The sequence below is a fragment of the Rissa tridactyla genome, chromosome 21 (genome assembly GCF_028500815.1).
Source record: "Rissa tridactyla isolate bRisTri1 chromosome 21, bRisTri1.patW.cur.20221130, whole genome shotgun sequence".
NCBI lineage: Eukaryota > Metazoa > Chordata > Aves > Charadriiformes > Laridae > Rissa > Rissa tridactyla.
Genome location: NC_071486.1, coordinates 3,652,677 through 3,671,119, shown reverse-complemented (window position 1 = coordinate 3,671,119; position 18,443 = coordinate 3,652,677). Strand labels below are relative to the sequence as shown.

Below are 18,443 nucleotides of genomic sequence, written 5' to 3'. Positions count from 1 at the left end.
TGCTCCTCATCCTACCGCTTTCCTGCCTTGTGTTTATAAGGCACTTCATGTTTATAAAGCACAAGGACCTTTGGTCCTCGCCGCCCTCCCTCGTTCTCGGGGAGGGGAAGGGCTCCCAGCAGAGGCGAGCAGCGGGTGACGGGGACACCGCTGGTGGCAGAGCCAGGGACATCCCAGCATCACCTTTTGGGGGTCCTCGTCCCCAGACCCAGCAAAGCAGCAGCCCGGGGACGCACCCAGCCCTGAAGATGCCACATGGCCAGGGCACGTCCTTGCTGGGGTGGGTGCAAACCCCAGGGGGGTCCTCACCGGGGGAGTGGGACAGCTCAGAGGGGGGATGCCGGGCAGCAGGGCAAACTGCACCAGGGCCGCCCCAGGAACACCCCAAAAGGTGGCATCCGATGCTGGGAAACACAGAGGTGTCCCAGGGCTGTGGGCCAATGCTCTCCAGGACCAAGAGTGAGATATTTCTGCTGGGACATCCCAGGAGAAGGTGCCTGAGGAGCACCTACCCTCCGTGCAGATGTGGAAGACAGCGGGAGTCTCACCCGGCTGTTTGTGAGAGACTTCCAGCCCCAACTTGCAAAAACAAGTTAGGTAACTGGGACCAGCTGCCAAGCCGTATGCAAGCAAACTCTGCCGGTGTCCCAGCCCTGCTCCGCAGGGCTGTGGCTGGACCGACGGCCGGAACCGGCCGTTTCTCCCGGGAAAAAGCTATGGAGAGTCTAGGCTGTGCTGAGCAGGAACGGAGACGTCTCCCACTGACCCTCACAGGCTTCAATAAATCACTGCTCAAAGCACGCGTGGCCCCTTGGCAGCCCAGCGCTGAGGCTTCCGAGCTGCTCCGCGGAGGCGATGCTCCGAGAGGGCTCAAAGCCGGTGCCTGAACTCAAAGCAAGGTCCACACTGCAGCTGGGCTCAGCCTTTGGGAGCAGGAAGTTTTTCATCTGTCCCACACCCCGACACGTGCTCACATTGGCAGAGAGGGGACAGAAAGACTTCACTAGTGCTGCCGCGGAGGCTGCCTTCCCCTCGGGAAGGTTGCTCCTGGAAGAACTAGGTGTGCTTAGGGGGAGCAGGCAGGTGGGATACAGGGATCCTCCAGCCCCAACTGGAATCCAGCCCCAGCCATCCCCTGCCAACCCCAATTCCAGCTTCCAAACCGGAGCTTGCTCATCATGTAAACACGCCTGGAGAGGCGGGAGGAGATGCCTTATCTAGGTTCACCCTGTGAGTCAGAGGAAGGAGAACGCAGGAGCCTGACTCACTCACTCAGTCCCCACCAGGCAACGCTCCCCCGGCCTCCCCGGGCTGCCCTCGCACCCCCTCATCCTCCTCTGCAAGGCCTCTGCCCAGCTCCTTCCCCGGGAACGAGGAGGCCAGTGTGGTCTGAGGGATGCTCCCACCGCAGCTGGCCCCGAGTGCGTGGCAGCGGGTGGGATCGGTTTGTAAAAATCCCCAAAATCTTGCTGATGGAGAGCGAAACGCGCCGGTGCGTCTCGGCCGCCGCATCGAGCAGACAGCCGGAGAGGCGGGGGAGGAAGGAGCAAGCAAGCCCGTCAGTTCCTTCTGATGTCTTTGCTAAAAATCCCGGCTACAAAGAGATCTAATTGCAAATGAACTAATTAAGTAAACCTCTGACGAAGCGTGAAAACAATTTGTTTGACCCTGACGCTAGCAGAGGGCTCTTCGACAGCGGAGTTAATCAGTCAGCGCCGGAGCCCACAAGCGGTGTCAGCGGGCTGCCGCGCCGCCATCTGCTTCCTCCCCTCCTCTCGCCCCCCAGGAGGGGACCCGCAAACTCCCCTCGCCTCCTGCCCGCTGCAGTGGGTCTCTTCTCCTCTTGCAGCAATCTCTGGTGCTTTCTCCTTTTGCATGGACAAACCCCCCCACCCAGCTCTGGGCAGACAGACTTTGGGGTGTCCGAACCCATTTCCAGGGTCTCCCCCTCCGCCAGCCCCCCATGCTGTCCTGGCTCTCCCCTCCTCCGGCAAAACCTCCCCCAAAAAAGGGGAGCACTTACTTGACAAACTGTCCCAAGTCCTCACAGAGGGTTTCGCAGCCAGGCCACTTGCACTCTCCGTGGCCGTAGAGCGGGTGGGAGCTGGGGGTCTCTTCATGGGAAGAGCTGCAGGAGATGGGAAGGGATGGTCAGATGGGCAGCCGTGATGCTCCAGCATTCCCGTGCACGGGGCCAGCCCCGTCCCCAGCTCAGGGACCCATGGGAGACCCTGCAGCGATGGCTCCCTGCCCTCCACAGGCACAGCGAAACAGCGATAGGGCTTGTTTATGGGGTGGGCAGAACCCCTCCAGCCCTCCCAACCCTGCTGCCAGCTCCATGGGTGACAAATCCCAGCCCCTTCCACCTCTCCCGGGATAAAAACACCAAGTGCCAGGGCCCGACCCGGCTCTACCTGTCCCTTCTCGGCGTGTGCATGGTGCTCTGTCCATTGGGCAGAGGGTGATGGGAAATGGGAGGCGAGACCTTGGCGGCCGAAAACGAGGTAGAGTTGGAGGTGTTGGTGGTGAGGTCGAGACCTTCTTGCTTAATGCTGTCCTCAACGGGCTGGGCGGCTGTGACCTCCTTCCAGAGCTGCTGGAGGTCCGAGGGGCACACAGCTACGGCGCGGGGAGAAAAGCGCCTGCCGTCAGCGGGGAGAAGGAGCAGCACCCGCTGGCACCCAGCCAGCAGGGATGGCTCCGGACCCCGTGGCTCCCTCCCTGCCCGGCCGGTGCAGCTCGGCTCCGCGAAGCTCAGGCACCGGGGAATCGTCACCTGAAGCTGGGCACAGCCCTCTGTGCCGGCAGATGGGGAGGAGAAGCTGCACGGCCCCACTGGGAACCCCCAAAACAAGCCACCTGCAGCACCTGGAGAGCCCCAGAGGGGACGAGACCCTCAGCTCTCCCCAACCCTGGCATCTCCATGCAAGAAGCAGGTGGGGGCCCAATCCTGCACATAACCCAGCTCAAACTCTCCCAGGCTACTCCAGACATCAATGCAATCCAGCCCCAAACTTTAGATGGGGACGCATTTGGAAAATCAACGCTCCAGCCCCCTCCCCTCACCCGGAGCAGGGAGATGCTGCAGCCGTGGGGGATCCCCCCGATGCACCCCCCGACCCCGGGCAGGGGTCCTTACCTTGGGGCAGGGTCTGGAGGGGCACGGTGCCCTGTCCTGGCGGGAGGCTGACCAGCCCCTGGCGCTGCAGGTTTAACAGGTGCTGCTGCTGGAGCTGCTGCATCTGCAGGAGCTGCTGCTGGAAGGCCAGCTGCTTGTTCCCTAACGGCTGCCGGGAGACAAAAGGGAGAAATCAAAGCGCGTTATTTCCAGCCTTGCAGCAGAAGCCTCGCAGGGGAGGCAGAGACCCGGCGGCGGCGAGGGAAGCCCATGGCGGTGGCACCGCGGCCGCGCGTGTCTCCGTCCTGCTGCCCAGCCGCTGTGCCGGCTCGGAGGCTTTGATCTATGGGAAGAGGAGGGGGAAAAAAGGAAAGGGGAAGGGAAAAAAATAAAGCGCTGGAAAGAGAAGGAGAGAGCAGACCTGGGGGCTCGCTCAGAGCAGGGACCCAGCTCTGCCTGCACGATGGGTGAACCCGAGCCACGGGGTCCCACGTGGGGAGGCTCATCCGCAGGGCGAGCTCCCACGGGCACCGAGCACCATCCAGCACCCGAAAGGCATCCTGAGACTGCCCAGATCCCTAACACCCTCCTTTAAGTGAGGAAACTGTCTGTATTTACCAAAAATGACCATTATGAACTCCTTCTTCGTGGGGGGCAGAAAACAACCACCCGCAGGGGAGCAGGCACCCAGCGCTCCCAGTCCCCGGGCACCAGCACCTGTGCCCCCACCCTGGCTACGAGCACCCCCCGGGTAGGCGACTCTCCCACCCGTCCCCAGGAGCCGGCCACGCTCTGACCGGCGTAGCCGGCCCTAAACTAGTTAGGCAGGATGCGTCCCCGGGGAGGCACCAAGAAATCCATGAGAATTAACTGAAGGGGAGAGAATTCAATTAGGGACGGGGACAGGCAGCTGCTAATCCGAGCCGGCCACGAGAGGGGAGCTGCCCCGGGCCTGCCCGGCCTCATTAGCGGGGCAGGCGTCTCCGTAACCCCTTGAACCCCCCTGTTTGCCCAGACGTTGTTTGCGGGTTGCGAGGAGCCGGGCTGGCAGGCAGCGCGAGCCGGCTGTGCCGACCAGCCCCAGCAGCTGCCAGGCCCCGCCACGGCAGCTCCGTTATCCGGGAAAAGTGCCGGGACCCCCCTCGGCACAGCAAGCCCCCGCCTCGACGGAGCACCCCGGCCGAGCCCGTGCTTCCCCCCGATCCCACTGCGCTCCTGAGCGGGGGCCGTTGCTTGGGCCAAAAAGGAGTATTTTCATGCCCACGTTCTTTCTAACGTGCGCAAGAGCTTTGCAATAGGAAATGACCTTTTTTTTTAATCTTCTGGATGGGTCTGGGCATGGCGGGGGTTTGGGGCATCCCAGGGACCTGGCGCACCCCCACCTCGCTCTCTCAATGATCCCCGAGGCTGCATCTCGCTCTCTGCTCAACACGGACCAGTAAACAAACCCTCCGAGGCAAACCCAGTTCCCAGCTTAGTTCGGGTTCAGTACTTGCTGCTGCACCCGAGGCGGCCCCCCGGGTCCCCGGGAGACAGGCCGTCCCCTGCAGATGCTGCGGATGCTCGGCCGTGGCTGTGAAACAGGGCAAGGTCGGGTCCAGGCACAGCCCTGCAAAATCCCCATGGTCTGCAACGCGACGCTGGACTGCGAGTCCTGTCTAGAGTTTAAACCTGGTTTCTCAGCCTCAGAGGGATGTGCGACCCCCCCCCACCTCTTGGCCACAGCAGAATTGTCCCCCCGGAGTCAGGTCCGGATCCCCTCTGGCTTTGTCTGGCTCCTGCACTTCTGACGCTTGAGGATAAAGGCGTAAATCAACCCCATTTCTGCTCAGCCAAGAGAAAACCCCTCGCTCCTGAGCCAGCCACTGAGCCAGCAGGGCTTCAGGCCACGGGACCGGAGTGGTCAGTGGCCCTGTAGGACCGTGATGAGGAGAAACGGCAGGACCAGGCTGCGCGCCCGAGGGCCTTAAGAGAGGCAGCGCTGTCCTCCATGGTGTCCCTGTCCCCTTCGACCAAGCTCTGCCACCACGTGGGATGGACACGTGTCCTCGCCTTGGTTAGAAACTGGAACCAGGACGGGATGGGATGGGATGGGCTGGGCTTCTCCTCCTCTTCCGAGCTCCACCACAGCCCTCCCCGGCGGCCCTGGGGCAAGCCTGGGCTCCGCACAAACACAACCTCATTCCCTGCACTTCCAGGCTACGGAGCAGGAGGAAATTGGGAGCGGATGAAGTCATGAAGATCCCGGGGGCACAACGCCTGCGCCTCGTAGCCTGGCTGGGCTTTCCCGACCCGGCCTCCCCGGAGCTACGGCCGGCAGAGACAGACCCCCCTGAGACCCCAGGACCCTGACTCATGCGTGGTTCTGGCAGGGATGATGCCGTCCAGGAAGCACCTTCACGTGCTTCAAATCCACGTGCGCATCCTTCCAGCTCCACCAGACCAGGAAGACAGGGACCAGTCCCGGGAATACGAGTCCTGGTCCCTGGCGGACACACAGCCGTGCCGGGTGAGTCAAACCAAGGACCACTTCTCTCCGGGGAAGCCCATCTGCCAGCCCCTAGAGAGCAACCGCTGCGCAGCGGAGCCAACAAACTGCACGGGCTCAAAACCACCGAGAGCGATGGGTGAAGAGGAGCACCCACATGTGGACCTACCCAACGGCACGCGGGGGCTCCGAGTCCAGAGTCTGCTCTGGAGAAGGCAGGGCGGCGAGAGCCTGAATTTCAGCCCCAACCTTATTGAAAATCTCTCTCCCCGGCCATCACCCCACCAGCTTCGCTCACCTCCTCTCCCCTCGGCAACCCCCAGCCCAGCAAACACCAACTGAATCCCTCCCAGAGGGGACCCACTGGTGCCAGCTGGAGGAGCTGGCTCCCTTTTAGGGCCAGATCCTGCATTTGGTCCCCGTGACCCCCCCAGTCCCGTCTCCCATCCCAGCGCGGGGGCTCGGGGTCCGGAGCTTCGCCTGCGCTGGGCGTACATTAGACGCAGCTGACTGGGTGCAGCTACCGGGGTAAGAGCTGCCGTCACTTTGATTTATGAGCACATCAGGAGGAGTTTCGGCGTGACACGCGGGACTGACAGGAGCAGTTCATTAAGCTGACACTGAGGTTAGGCGGCAGGCAGCCCCCACCGCCGCCCCCCTCCCCTGCCCCACTGGACTCGGGAGAGGGACAACCCCCACCGGCAGCTTTGGGGGCACACGGAGACCCTCTGGCTTCATCCCCAGGGGATATCGGGATTGCTTGGAGAGGCAAAGCGGCTGGGGGAAAGTGTGGGATTGCAAACACTGGCTTTGCTGCCGCTTGGCACAAGGGTGAGGGGCTGCTGGAGCCGTCCCAGCCCTGCACTGCAGCCCCTGGCTCCCCCCCGTCCCCAGGATGCTGCTGGGGGCTGAGGGTTCACCCCTGCACCCGAGACAGGCTGGGATATGGGATGTGCTGCAGCTCAGCCCCATCCCAGCAGGACGCATGGATACACGGATCAGCCGCCTCGCTCGGCCCCTTCCTTGCACCCCCCCGCCACGGTGCGGCTTCTCGCAGACGCCGAGCACCGCCCCCCCACCCCGCATCCTCTGGGACAGGATGCTGCCGACAGGCGCTTCCGACACGTTTCCATCCTCCGCGCTCCCTCTTTTCCTGCTCTCCCCGTCCCCGCGCCCGCCGGGGGACCTCCAGCCGCGCCGCTCCTCCTGGGGAGATCTGAGCTGCTCCTCCATGAGACGCTGCTGCCTGCTCCCGGCACAGCGGTGGCGGCACAAAGCCGTTCCCACCTGCTGATCCCCCTCCGCGCTCGCAGACGAGCCGCTGCCTTACAATTACACCCAGGCAAGTCCTTGAAATCAAGCAGAGGGAAAGCAGAAGGCGCTCGGTTTACAAACCTTGCAGCGGGGCCGTAATTAAATACCGCCGTGGATTTCTGTGAAGGAGGCGATGCCGGCCAAGAGCGGCTCTGCGGCGGCATCCCAGACATGCCAGCTATTCCCCGTGCTGTCGGGGGGAAGCGACGGCATCGCCGTGCCCAGCAGGCAAGCACTGCTGCCGAAAACACGGGCTTGATTAATAGCAGCTGCCCAAATTCACGGGGTGAAGCCGACCCCACAAAGCCTGGCCAGGGATTTCGGGGAGGGGAAACGCCGTGGCACCCCCTCGCAGGGACGCTCTCGTGGTTTTTCCCGGCCATGGGTTGACGATGCTGCCGGGAGCTGGACATGCACCCGCTTTGGCAGCATCTAATGCCTCTGCCCCCCCACTGACCACTCAGACTTTCTTAGCGGATAAATTTCTCATCTCCTCTGTACCATTTAATTAAAAGTTAACATGCGCTTTTTAAACCAGGAGCCCGCTAAGCAAGCCCTTTGTTAGAGCTTAATTACATCCCCGTTCGGTGCTGCAATATAACATCGCCACAGCCAAGAGGAAAGTCCTTGAGGAAGCTCAGATTTATGCCTCCCCTGTTCCTGGAGTGCGAGCAGCTACTCCAGCTCCTGGAGATGGCTCCGATAAAGCCTGACCCCGCGCGCGCTGCGTAAATACGCCAACATCTTGCAATGAAAGCCCGGGTCAAAGTCTATTGAAGGCTCGAGTGGGTGCTGGTCCGACCCCGAGCTGCTCAAGCCGCCTTATTCCCCCCAACGCCAGTGAGTTCTTTGCCGTCGAGCCCCCGCCGCCGTCACCCCAGTGCACAGCCTGGGCTTAAACGCTTTCTTCCTCAAAAGAAAGCTGAATTTTGAAGTGCTGAGAGTGGATGAGTGGAAATGAGAGCGCTGGGTTTCAGGAGGGGCGATGGCAATGACCAGCCCCAGCATCCCCTTCCCCTGCTCGCTACCGATGCTCGGCCGGGGCCAGGGACCGCGCGGCTCAGCTCCACCTCCCACCGCGCTGGGAGCCCACGGGAGGATGCCCGACACAGAGGGCGGGTGATACCAGACATACAGCAGCATCCACAACGCAAAATACCCCCCCCCCCAGGGGGTACCACACACACCAATCTGGGAAAAGAGAGGGGCAAAAATATATAAAGAAAAGGAAGTGAGCGGTGCTGTCTGCCCGCTGCCGGTCGGGGTCAACCCCCAGCATCCCTGCGACCGGCACATCCCCAAAACTGAGCATTGCCGATACAGCCGCAACGCCTCGGAGCGCGTTACTATGGGAAAGGACAGTAAAAACTGTTGGGTAAAGGGAGTTGTACAAGACTGATGCAATCACACGCACGTAAACACTTCTCCACCAGGCAACCGCCTCCCCAGCAAAGGACCCACCGCTGCCAACCCGGTGACGTGGGGGGGGGCTGACAGCATCCCCTGCCTGAGCGTCTCCCGCTGGAAAAGCCCCTTTGCCGGCATCGCTGGGATTTCACGCAGCGCTTGGGTTTTGCAGAACCGCCCTTCCTGGCAGGAAAAGCCCTGGTTTGGGTTCCCACCTTGATCCCACCCTTGCCAGGCTGCTGCCGTGCCAGCTCAATCACCCGACCTGACCCACGCCGAGAGCTCAGCCCATGGGGCAAGGGCTGAGCCCTCTGCCCCCCACCATGAGGGGGATTCGGGGACCCCTCGCTCTATCCCAGGGGGGCAGCGACCTGCCCCTCCTGCCGGGGAGGGTCCGGTGGCTCTGCCGGAGCCACCATCCCACACCCGCTGACTGCACCGCTCCCCACACCCGCCCCATAGTTTCTAGATGCGCTGACAAGGACACACCGCTGAGAACAACGCAGCTCGGTGCACATGCCAGATCGCAGATAGGGAGGAGGAGGAACTCCCAGCACCCGGACCAGCCGCCCCAGCAACCCCCAGGAGAAGGGTGCCCCTGTGTCCCATCCCCGCTGACTCCCAGCTGGCTGCCGTGGGTGCCGGGATTCACAAACACCTTGTTTTGTGCTGGTCCCCCTTTCATTTGGAGCCAGATCTGATGGCCCAGAACACATCTGCGTGAGCTCACCTCTTTGGGTTGCTGCTTTCCGGCTTGCTGCTGTGTCAATAGCTGCAGGTGAAGCTGCTCCTGTTGCTTCTTGTAGTATTCCTGCAACTGGGAGGGAAGGAGGCAGGGACAGGAGGGGAGAGAGCAGCTCGGATTAGCAGCAGAAACACCCGGCTCGCATCTCCCTGCCTGGCACTAGCCCCTGCCCAGCACCGGGCTTTGCCACAGCCGTGCCAGCTCCCGGCACCACGCCAGCACGGCAGGCTCTCGGCCAAAGAAAAGCACCCGCCAAAGGAGTCACGGCTGCAGAAGAAACCTTGGGCACCGGCTCCTAAGGGCTCTGGATCCCCACAGCGAGTAAAATCCCCCAACGCCATCAATACCCAACCTGCCGTTCCAGCACTGCCCAGTCGCCCTGGCCTTCTGCCACCGGCTGCTCTGGGAGCCTCCGCCTGGCAGGGCCTCGGGAAGGAGGGTCACAACCCCCCCGGCTCAGTAATTCCTGTGCATCCCAGGGATTCTACAGCTGCCCTGGGGGGAAACTGTTTGATGGGGGATGTGATACACCAGGAGCTGGGCGACCCCCTTGAAAAATGGGGTCCAGGCACCTAACCCAAGGTTTCACCAGTGGAGAAACCCCATTTTCGGCACGGTGGGACCCCCAAAAAACCCTGGCAAGTGTTGCAAGAGCTGGGGGGCTGCTGGCTGGGAAGGGGCCGGGAGCAGCCACGGCTCCTGGTCTGGACAGTGCAAAGCCACGAGTGCTGGGGGCTCAGACCTGCACCCCCCTTCACAGGGACCATGGCAGAGCGCAGGCAACCCGGCTCCTCGCAGCACCCTGCCCAAAAAGAGAGTTTTTCTGGGCCAGTAAAACTGAGAAAACGACCCTGGCCCCACGACGAGCCACCGAAGAGGGTCCCAGTCTGCTGGAGTAAGCGCCGGGACCTGCTGGCGTTGACACCAGTTCTCACCCCGGCCCCTAAATAAACTGTTGGTGATGGATTTGCTGGGCGCCGGCGGGGGGGGGGCTGGAGGCACGGGGAGGTCAGCGAGCCCCGTACCCCGCACAGGGGCGACGGCGGCGGCTCAGGAATGCCCCTTTGGATGCCGGGAAGCCTTTATCAGCTCAGGGCTGACAGGGCTGACAGCAGCAACTTTGCTTTTTCTGTCGGCGAACAGGTTTGGAAAGGCTGGGTGTTTACCCAAAAGCCAATCAAAGCCAGGTCTCTGCAACATGGTCGAGCGAGGCTGCGGGAACATTGGGTCAGGGGTGAGAGGTGTGATGTTTGGTTTTCTTCTGGTGGAGAATGCGAGCTATTCCGGCCTGGGTTGTTTAATTTGCAGTCAAACGTGTTTCTTTATCCGGCTCCAAAGAGGCTCGGAGAAGGACCCACCCAGGGTAGTGTTTACCCTTTGTTCTTTCCCTGGGGCCAACCTTGAATCCTTATCAGCCTGTTTGGAGTAAACAGGTACTGGAGGCAGGAGGAAGGGTGTGGAGGATGCTTGTGGGATTTCTCCTTCTCTCCCTCCCGCCGGCGGGAGGTGTTTACCCAAGCAGACCTGTTTTGTTTCAGAGTTGAGGTTTGGTTTTTTGGGGTTTTTTTTTTTTTTTTTTTTTCTTCTCCTCCTTTTTCTTCCCTCTCGGTTCACTTTACATTTGATTGAGCATTCCGGAAAAGCCGTGCGGGGCCGTGAGAAACAAACCCATGCACGCAGGTCTGGAGCCCGACCCAGGGACCTGCCCCAAAGCCCCGGCAGGAGGTAAAGGGGGGTCCATTGAGCCGAGAGCACCCACCCTGACCCCAGCTCTCCCCAGGAGCTGAGCAGCCCCAAACCAGCTCTTGTGCAGGGGCTTTCTGGGCTTTGAGACCCTGGCCCAGGGCAGCAGCATCCCGTTAGCACCTGCAGCTCTTTTCACCCCTTGGTGCTGGAAATGCTGGGAATCCCCAGGGAAATACAGGAGACCAAGGAGGCAAGGACCCCTCTGCCTGCCCCCGATAAGCTCCAGCATTCCCGGACACCGGTGGGAAATGGCTTGGCCGGACCCGGCCGATGCGCAGCCAGCGCAGGAGCCACGTTACCTGTTGCAGCATTATGGCCTGCTGCTGCTGCAGGAGGGCCTGGAGCTGGGGCGGCGAGAGGATCTGCTGCATTTGCTGCGGCGTGATCATCTGCGGGGACATCATGGCCACGGACACGGGGACCTGCGGAGAGGAAGGACGTGTCACCACCATTCCCAATTCCAACCTTGGAAAACCCTCCCCAAATGCCGACAGCCTCTAAGTGCCTCCCACCCCCCAAGCTCTCCCGGGGCATCCTCCATGCCCCCATTCCTGCATCACCTTCTGGTGAAGCTGTTGGCCACCAGTCTTCTGGCATGCCGAGGCCACCACTGGGGACATGGTGATGGCACCGAGATGCCCCATGGTGTAGCTGGCACCGGGATGAAGCTTCCTAAACCAGGAGCTCCCCGCACCCTGCGGGCAGGATGCTCTTTGCCCACAGGGTCTTCTTTAAATCCAATTTAGCCAGAGGAATTAGGCGTTGAGAGGAGCCAGCGGCAGATGGTCAGCCAGCTCCAAACCACGGCTCCCTCCCCTCCTGCGAGCACGGGAAAGGTGCCGGGCACCGCTCCTTCCCTTGGGGTCCCGGCGGCTGCAGGGAGCAGGGAAATGCCAAGGGAAGCGGGGAAGATACCGATCACCCAAATAACTTTGCAAAGCAGAGCACAGAGGAAGAGGTTACCAGGTTTTCCATAGACACATCAAAGCTTTACCTCCGGTTGACACCAGTAACTCGCGTAATTACCATGCCAAGTGGAGGGAGGGCTAAGAAAACCTGCCAACCCCTGCCTTTGGTTATCAAAACACGGGTCCACAGCCCCAGGGCAAAGCGCCGGAGAAGGTGCCGGTGATGGATCCCAGCCCCGCTGGTCCTGCCCAGGGGGAGCGACGCCGCCTTCCCAACCACGGCCATCCAGAGCTGCCTTCTCCCAGCCAGCCCTTTGCCGATCCCACCAGCCCAAAGCCCTTCCCAAGGCTCTGGGCAGGATTATGGTTTTGCTGTAATTTAAGAATCCTTCCTGGGTGCTCCCTTTTCCTAGGAAAGCAGATGACTGCCGCTCGTCAGGAGCAGGAGAGGCGGTGAGCCACCAGCAGCCTCCTGCCTGTCCCTGCCTGGTGGCGCTGGGGTCTTCAAGGGGACCCCAGGAAGGGGCAACTCCTCAGCATGTGGGACACAGCAGAGCCCGAGCCAGGCTCCCCGTGCACGCCAAGGACTCAAGTTTGATCCGAAGTGGATGATTCCATGACTTCTCCTTCCCTCACTCCTAGGTCTTGGGACCTCAGAGAACGAGGGACAGAGAAACAATGCAAACGGCTCCAGAGCACCCAGCAAAGTCCAGATAAGAGCCCGGTACCTGCCAGACCCCCCTGCCCAGCACCCCCAGTGATGTCCAGACCCCCCAGCCTGGATCTGCCGCCCGCCCTGGGGGCTGCCCTCCCCCTCCAGCCACCCCGGTGAGACATGGGACCCCAGGGGTGGCCCCGTGCTGTCCCTCCTGTCCATGGCAGGTGTCCGGCCGGGCTGGAGCACGCTGACCTTCAAGGGAGACTGCAAAGGCTTATCTGTTTACTCAGGCATTTTGCTGGAGGGAGGTGTCACAAACGGCCTGAGTTTCATTTGTCGCCGGTGATCCCCCCCCCACCAGCTGCCTTCGTGTCAGAGTTATTGATTAATTGCTGTGTGTTCACACCCAAGGGCTGCTGCTGGGGACGCCTTCGACCGCGCTGGCTTGGCTGGCGGTGGTGGGGGTCCGGAGGAGCGGGAGCATCCCCAGCAAAGAGCTGCAAAGCCCTGGCAGGGCTCCGGCACCCGCCGATGCCTGACGGGGAGCCAGGAGAGACCCGAGCATCCCCCGCGGCACCAGCGCCGGCGGAGAACTGGTGTCGGGGCCATCAGGTGCTCGCAGCCAGCTGTGCAAAGCCCTCGGCGAACATCTGGGAAGGAGGGATGCCCGTGACGAGGGCGAGCCGAGCGCGAGCGGGGCGCGCGCCCGCTCGCTGGGAGCGAAGCATCCCCGCTAATTTCCCTTTGCCAATTCATCAGCTGGCAACGTGCTCGGAATGAGAGCCCCTAATTAATTGCTCATCCGCATCCCCCATCCGGGCGGCCTCCCCGCCCCCACCGCCGCCACTGCCTCTCGTACGCGTTTGCTGGCATTTTCAAATCGGAGGCATCCTAATTACCGGAGAGTTATAACACCTTCCATTTCTCGCCCAGCGGACTGACACCCTGTCAAGAGCAAAGAGAATTGCCAGAGGTTTTGACAACACTAATTGCCCCTATAATCTAAAAACACAAAGGAGAGGCGATTAGTCGAGAGGGCCCCAGCTCTCGATCCGACACGAGGTTTTCACAATGTTACAAGAAAACAAAAGTGACGCTTTTTAGAGTTTGATGGCTGCTAACAAAAGCAGAATTATATTTTCATACAACCTTTGTCTGCACTAAACGTTTTTGGTTTTTTTTTTTCCTTCCACGCTCGGATGCGGAGCTGACACGGGGAAATGGCGGCGGCTTCGCCAAGGGGTGAGGTGTGAATGGGGTGAACTGGTGCCACCTCTTGTGGGGGGCACCCCGGCTTTGCCACCTCCCCGAGCCCCGACGGATGCCGAAGCCCCACGAAGAATTTCCCCCCGGCATGGAAAACATCCCCCTCCTGCCTAAGGTTTCCCGGGAGGGCAGGAACTTTCTTTAGTAAGAGGGGAAAATCCCATATACAGCCAGTTTTGCTCCCGCTGTGGTGATCCATCACGGGTGCCGGGGCGCCTGCGCGGTGCCACCGGCAGCTGGCTTGAGCCCGGCGCGGGGGCAGCAAACCCCGGTGCTGTGGTCCCCCGCCCCAGGCTCCGGTGACAGCCCCAGCTGCCTCCCTTGGGGACGGTGACAGCTGCTGCCCCGGCAAAATGAAATGGGGACAGACACGTCTGTCCCAAGCCCGCAGCTGATCTGCTTATGGGGAGGGGGACGGCGCAGCCCCCCGGGATGATTCAGCCCCTTCGCTTGCATCCACAGCACTCAGCGGCCACCGCCTTCCCCACAGCAGGGGACAAGGCCAGCCTGGCATCCCTGGACAACACGGTGGCTTCGGGCAACAGTCGCCTCTCCAAAGCTGGGATCCAACACAAGGGAGAGCCAAAGGGCGCCGAGCAGAGCACACGGGGGACACAGACGGGGTGAGCCGTGTCCTCTCCATCCCATCCACCCGGCAGCAAAGTCGCTCCCCATGTGCCAGAGGCACCGGGGACCATCCCCGCAGGCGGCGGTGGCACCGCAGCCAGCAAATCCCTCGGGAAACGGGTCCCAGCAGCCAGCCCCGCAGCGGCGGCGGGTCCCCGGCCAGCACGTCACCAGCTGGCATCTGCCAGACACCGAGTCAGGAAGGGTTTGACTCACTCCTTGGCCGGCTGCCACCCCGCAAAACTGCTTACTAACAGCTCCGGCTGCCTCCCAGAAAGCCCCAGCGCTGCGGCTGCCACCGGCGAGCGGGATCTCGAGGGGGTGATTTTCCAGGCGGTCCCGGTTGTAATCCCTCCGTGCCAGAGGACGGGGAGGGAGGACGCGGATCATCAGGCGGCGGGTGGAAAACGAGATGGGTATTACAGGGGAAAGTCGGCGCTCGGCGTAAGCGCAGAGCGACTCTGCCAAAGCCGGCTGAGCGAAACGGGATTTGGCTGGGCGTAACGCAGCGGGATGGGGGAGCGATGCTTTTATTTAAATCTTAGTTAATTTTTTTTTTTTTTTTTACGGGAAGCGGATTGCAACTCCCAGCCACGAGGCAGAGCGGGGAAAGCCACGGCCCGACGGCCGGTCTTGGCTCCCAGTGCCGCAGGGCTGCCGTCAGAGGGATGGCTGCCCTCCTGGCCCCCGGGACCGCCGGTTTGGCACAGCGCGGGGGCCGGGACATCCCCCATCAGCCCAAGGCGTGTGAGCAAGCCTGTGGTTTGCTCAGCCTCAAAGCATCCCTGCACCGACCTTCACCTCCCAGCCCCGCCGTCACCCACGCCGGGTGGTTGCCGCAGGAGCGCCGTGTCCCCAGGGAGCCGGGGGGAGCACATCGCAACCACCATGGGAAGGAGCATCTCCAGGTCCACAGCTAAAACCACACATCCAAGCTCCTGTGACAGGGTGGGCGCAGCCCGGACCTTGTCCCCCCCTGTCCCTGCTGACCCCGGAGGGGCTCTGGGGCCCCTGGGACGAGCAAACCTCAACACCAGTTCCCTGGGGCGTTCGATGCTTCCCGCAGGAGCCCAAGGCACTGCACAACCTTGGCTCTGATCTAATCTCAGGTCTTAACTCCCAATGCGAAACAACAGCAAACATGTTTGTGCTGTTTTTCTTTTTTTTTTTTCTTTTTAACACCCTTTTCAATTCCAAAACCAACAGAAACAAACGAAGGAGGCTGGCGAGGGAGGCGGGGAGCTGGGAATAGAATGGGGGAAGCAATCACCACCATGAGCAGCTTCAGATCTGCTGTTTTTTGGGGCAGGGGATGAGCAAACCCCGCCCTGGGCACCCCCTTCTCGCTGCCGCGGTTGGAGGGACCCAAACCTTTCACTCCGAGTCCAGTCAGGGCACATCCACGCGTCCCCTCCTGCGCTCAGCATCCCTGGGCGAGCTCCGGGATCCAGCTGGCTCAGACCATCTGCAAGAGCTTCCAACGCCCGGGGCCAGGCAGTGACGCCATCGGTGTCACCCCAGCCACGGTTATATACACCTGGATGGGTGACACAGGGCCACCCAAACACTGCTCCAGCCCCTCTCCGCTCACACCACGCTGCGTCTGGACCTTACCAAGATGGGGCAGAGAGGACAGACCAAAATCTACCCAGGCTCAGAGGAGAAACCGAACCCAGATTTACACGGCAGCTCCTGCTCCATGTGCCAGGCTGGCTTTTGAGGCTGTGGGGGTTATTTTATGAATACTTTGAAGAGCTTTAGCACCAAAGGACTAATTGCCCTGGGTGGTGGTGGCAGGAGGGCAGCTGCATGGGGCGAGCGGGCACCGGTGTATCTGCGTGGAGGACAACCAGCCTCTGATGTTCAGCCGCACGCAAAGAAAAGGAGGAATCAATCCCCTGCGTGTTCAACCCAACGTGCATCCTCGTTAGCACGGCGTGCCCCACCGGGGAGGCACTAATCGCGCATAATTGGGCTGCGAGTCGCTGGAAGTTGAAAGGGAGTTTGGCTGGGGGATGCTTATGGCAGAGGCTGGAGCGTTCGCTGCCCGGCAGCCCCTTCCTCGGCACGGCTCGGGGTGAGCCACTGCCCCCCAGCATCCTCCCGCCAGGATCCATGGGCATGGGGCGCTGGCACGGCTCGTCACGCCGAATCCACAGGGATTGACGCGTCTCCTTTGCTCCCCTGTTAATCCAAAACGCCCTTGCGGCAGCAGGGAGCACGGAGCGGGACGGCGGCGGCGCTGGCAGAGCCGGGGGCTCCGGGAAGGATGAGGGGGAGCGGCGGGGGGAGCGGGGATGGACGGCGGTGCCGTGAGTTCAAATGGAAAAATCTAGCGCTGCGCGAGCCGAGACGGACGGGCTGCTGTATTTTTTTTCCTGGAGAGGGACCACAGAAGGGCTGGTATTGATCTGTCTTCATTACCCATTTCACTCAAGTTTCAAATCAACAAAATACACTTTTCCGCTCCGCTGCCCTCCCCGCCGCAGCAGACAAAAGAAAAGCAATTTCCCGCAGTTCGCTCCAAACTCCTCTCCCCTTCCCTCGGCGCCCTCCAGCCCCTCTCCCATTTCGGAGGCTTTTTAAAACCTCAGCAAGTTGCTCCCGCTGCAGGCTGGGAGACCCCCCGGGCTCTGGGAGCCGAGCTGGGGAAGGGACCCCAAAAAGGGCACCCCATGATTCAGCGGTGCCTCAGAGCCCAGGAACGGCCCCGCACCGAAAACATGGGGCACGGACAGACTCCCCACCGCCTTTCCAAGCACGCTTCAGCACCTCGCGCCATGGGCTTTACCGCATCCCCGTGCCGGCAGGATCCCGGCGGGATGCACTGCTCCCGACCAGCCTCGGGCAGGCACGGAGTGCCCTGCAGCAAAAGTCCTCAAACGCAACACTTTGTCAGCATCCACCAAGTTTCTAACAGTTTTGAAGTTGCAAAGAAAAAAAAACATTTTAAAATGTTTTGGGTGGGCTTTTTTGGCTTTTTTTTCCTTTTTTACTCTCCCCACACCCCTCCAGGCATCTGGGGGGAGAGAGGGTTCACGCTCCAAACCCCCCCCCAGGATCCCATCAACCCCAGCAGCTCCTTGTTTGTCTTTAAGAGCACGCCGTCGCCGCCTGTCATTACCATCCCCGCTGGCTTGGCGCCCCAGGAACGTCCCTGTCCCCATCAACAGGGTGGCAGGGAGCTGCGAACGCATGGTGTCGGCAAGCGCAGGAACCTGCAGCCGTCCTGGGATTTGGGTGCTGGGACGCTCCGGGGGGACCCTCCGATATGGGACACCGCACCCCCCGCCCCAAATGATGTGGAAAAACAGCCCCATGTCCCCAGGCAGAGCGAGGGCACCCCAAGTCCCAACACTGCAATGAACACCCCGGTCCTGCCGCGCTCCCCCCTGCTTCCCCAGCCAGGGGCTGCTGCAGTGGGACCCAGCCTTCCTCCTCCTCCTCCTCCTCCTCCAGCCGTCCTGGCCAGTCTCATCCACACCACTCTGCCGTTAGATAAACTTCCTTTCAAAGGAGTCTGCTTAATCCTCTATCTCCCCTCGGTCAGATCCCGCTCCAGCTGCCGGCCGGGCCAGGGGGAGGAAGAGGCCGGTCGCTGCTGAGTTATGAGCTATTTCTGACTCACGTCTACAACTTTCACAAGTCTTTTCGCAACGCAGAAAGGGAGGAGGGGAGAGGAAGGCAGATCCAGTTCACTCCGGCAAAGCCGCTGGCCAGATGGGCAGGGAGGGGAGGTGGGAGAGCGGCAGGGAAAGCGGGGGACGGGATGTCAAGCGAGCGGCGAGCGAGCGAAGCGTGCGTGTATTGCAGGCGGGGGAAGCGGGGGAGAGAGCGGTAAGGGATAGGCAGGAGAAGAAGTGCAGGCAGGAGCACAGGCAGCGACACGCACCCACGGAGGGGAGCGAGGCGCCGGTTACCGGAATCTGACTTCACCCTCGCTGCCTTTGTCCTTCGCAGGCGTTTTCCATGCAGTGACTGCATTTCCTTCCTGTGAGCGCCACTGGAAAAAGCCGCCTGTTTGTGCCGCGGGAGCCCTGACTAATTCCCGCTGCTTGTACCCGGCTGCTGCTTCCCAACCCGTTGGGGCAGCTGGGGGGGGGGGGGGGGGGCTCCGGGCTCCCCCCCGCCCACCCAGGTACTGGCAGCACCGGGATGGCACCGGG

At 61.7% G+C, this 18,443-nt stretch overlaps 1 protein-coding gene across 4 annotated transcripts in view; it reads right to left on the bottom strand.

The window, feature by feature from the left end:
• The window catches only part of FOXP4 (forkhead box P4), an 84,895-nt gene that overhangs the window by 11,055 nt on the left and 55,397 nt on the right, over positions 1-18,443 (bottom strand). For 3 of the 4 annotated variants that reach the window (XM_054181563.1, XM_054181561.1, XM_054181562.1), the window contains exons 4-8: positions 11,118-11,240; positions 9,058-9,144; positions 3,140-3,287; positions 2,415-2,619; positions 2,024-2,128 (exon numbers count right to left, since the gene is read on the bottom strand). In XM_054181563.1, coding sequence (XP_054037538.1) covers positions 2,024-2,128; positions 2,415-2,619; positions 3,140-3,287; positions 9,058-9,144; positions 11,118-11,240 — 668 coding nt within the window. Of the gene's footprint in view, positions 1-2,023; positions 2,129-2,414; positions 2,620-3,139; positions 3,288-9,057; positions 9,145-11,117; positions 11,241-18,197; positions 18,305-18,443 lie in introns of those variants that run through there. The other variant, XM_054181564.1, reaches the window with a different exon arrangement.